The sequence below is a fragment of the Bos javanicus genome, chromosome 11, assembly GCF_032452875.1.
Source record: "Bos javanicus breed banteng chromosome 11, ARS-OSU_banteng_1.0, whole genome shotgun sequence".
Taxonomy (NCBI): domain Eukaryota; kingdom Metazoa; phylum Chordata; class Mammalia; order Artiodactyla; family Bovidae; genus Bos; species Bos javanicus.
Window position 1 is genome coordinate 93,012,978 of NC_083878.1, and position 2,671 is coordinate 93,015,648.

Genomic DNA, 2,671 nt, shown 5'->3' on the forward strand with positions numbered 1-2,671 from the left:
CATCCCACCCTCTCCCTCTCCCACAGAGTCCATAAGACTGATCTATACATCAGTGTCTCTTTTGCATGACTTATTGAATAAGGAGATATTTGGTCGAGAGAAATTAATGCAGGATATTCATTTTCAGCTGCACTTGAAAGGAGCGAATGACAAAAGAGAATGGGAGGGGGAGATGAGGACTGAGTATGAAGACTCTGGCCAGCTGGGGGGCTGCAATAAGGTGGCTTTGATTGGTGGATATATATATATATATATATATATAGAAGTATATATATATATATATGAATATATTGTATACTTCTATAATTATACTAAAAATAAGACTGTAGATTCTAGTCTTGTCAGTCATCTACACCATTTTTAATGGACTCTTGGCTTAGGAGTGTAACCTTCAGTAACTTACTTCAATTAGAAGTGAGGGGCCTCAGGAGAAGACTTACCCCTGAGTATGCCCACAGGAGTGCTGCCTAGGACATCCTCCTGCTCATCAGCTTCCTCAGGCCTCTCTTCATATCTTTGTTCCTCAGGCTGTAGATAAAAGGGTTCAGCATGGAGGACAGAATGGTGTAGATGACTGTTGCCACTCGGTCCTTGATGGTGTAGGTGGACAGGGGTCGGAAATAAACATAAATAATGCTTCCATAAAAGAGGGTCACCATGGTGACATGGGAACCACAGGTAGAGAAAGCTTTATGTTTCCCAGCAGCTGAAGGGATCTTAAGAACGACAATGAGGATGCGTAGGTAAGAGATGATAACACATATGAAAGGGCTCACCAGGGTTACCAGTCCTTCGGTGTTAATGACAATTTCATTGACAAGCGTGGAGGAGCAGGACAGCTTCAGTAGAGGGTTGATGTCGCAGAGGAAGTGGTGGATGATATTGGAGTCACAAAAGAGAAGACGATTTATCAGGAGAACCAGTAAGAGGGAATGGAGGTGAGAGATGGAGCAGGAGAAGGTCACCAGCAGGACACAGCGGTGGTGGCTCATGGTGGTGACATAGTGGAAGGGGTCACAGATGGCCACATAGCGGTCAATGGCCATGGCTGCCAGGAGGTAACTCTCTGTGTTGGCAAAAGCCAAGAAGAAATACATCTGGGTCATACACTCAGCATAGGAGATGGACTTCTTCTTTGACAGAAAGTTCACCAGCATCTTGGGAACTATGGTGGTTGTGTAGCAAACATCAATAAAGGATAAAATGCTAAGGAAAAAATACATGGGTGTCTGAAGCTGAGTGTCAGAGCGGATGGCCAGAATGATAAGCACGTTTCCCACTATGGTGACTACGTACATGATGAAGAAGAGGGCAAAGAGTGGCTTCTGGTCCTCAGGCCGGGAGGAGAGTCCCAGAAGGATGAACTCAGAGACACTGCTGGTTTGGTTAACTCTCTTCCATGATCCTGCATAGGCCAATACACATATTCAAATATATAGTAAAAAAAATATTTTAATTCAACAAATTTCAATTCATTCCTCTCTTTCCTAGGATTCCTATAAAAAGTCCATGATTTTGTCATCCTTTCCACAGTCCACAAAAGTAAGTTGAACAATAAAATTGAACCTGTGTTAAGTGCAAGGACATCAGAGAGTGAATTTCCTTTCAGAAAGAATCCCAGGTAGACTTCAGCCATGCACTATTCTTATTTCCCCACAAATATTTATTAGATTTGCTGAAGTTCATCTCTCTACCATCCTTGCAAACAAAACAAAACAAATAAACAAAAAACCAAACAGTGAATCAGGTAAATAAGGTAACTGCTGACATAGGCACACAGTGACACAGTGCCAGTAGTCACCCTTTCAGAGCCAGTATTTTAATTCAAACCTGGTTTGGGAAAAAAAAAAAAAAAACTGTATTATAGAGTTGGCCAAAATTTCATTTGGGGTTTTCCATAAGATATGGAAAAACCTGAATGAACTTTTTGGTCAGCCCAATATTTGAACCTATGCATTAAAACATTCATAAACATTGAGGATTTATGGTCTCACAATTATTCAGTATCACTGTTTTAAACACTCACTAGGAACCCAACACTGAGATTAAAAAGATGAGTGGTTCTCAGGTCCTATTCTTAAGGCGGTTATAGTCTGGCAGGAAAGACAAACTTTTACACAAATAACTGCCACAAAATTCTACAGGTATGGTGATAGACATACTTCAAAGCAGTGAGCATCATGTGGTGTCTTTGAGAAGAGCATGCGTTTTGAAATCAGCTCCTTCACTTTCTGGCTGTGTGGCTTTGGGCTGGTTACCTAACATCTCTGTTTCCTGGTGTCCTTCTCTGAAATCTGGGACAGTAAACACCTCCCTTCTCGGCTTCCTCTTCTCCTGCTCCACCATCGTCTTCATGTCTTCCTTTACTTCCTGCCCAAATCCTCTCCTTTGTCAGGTGTATCTGGATGCTCTTGAAAACACTTATTCTGTACTTCTTTGCAAAACCTTATAGCGTTCATATTTTTCATTGTTTGACCGTGCTTCACCCAAGTTTACGAGACTTGGTGGGAGAAACATTTATTTGTGCTTTGTATGATTTGAAAATGAGCGCACAATTAAGAGAAACAAAAGTCATACTTAAGACCTATTAAGCCTTACTGTGTATTAGGCAGCGAGCTAAATGCTTTATGTATATGACAGATGACAATTCTCTAACCTGGTTCTCAGCAAC

At 41.3% G+C, this 2,671-nt stretch overlaps 1 protein-coding gene across 1 annotated transcript; it reads right to left on the reverse strand.

The window, feature by feature from the left end:
* Positions 1 to 467: 467 nt before the first annotated feature.
* LOC133256608 (olfactory receptor 1L8-like) lies at positions 468 to 2,346 on the reverse strand. The gene is made up of 2 exons (XM_061431388.1): positions 2,259 to 2,346; positions 468 to 1,405 (listed from the first exon to the last, which is right to left on the reverse strand). Exons 1-2 carry the CDS (start codon positions 2,344 to 2,346, stop codon positions 468 to 470), a joined length of 1,026 nt encoding a protein of 341 aa, XP_061287372.1.
* Positions 2,347 to 2,671: the final 325 nt, after the last annotated feature.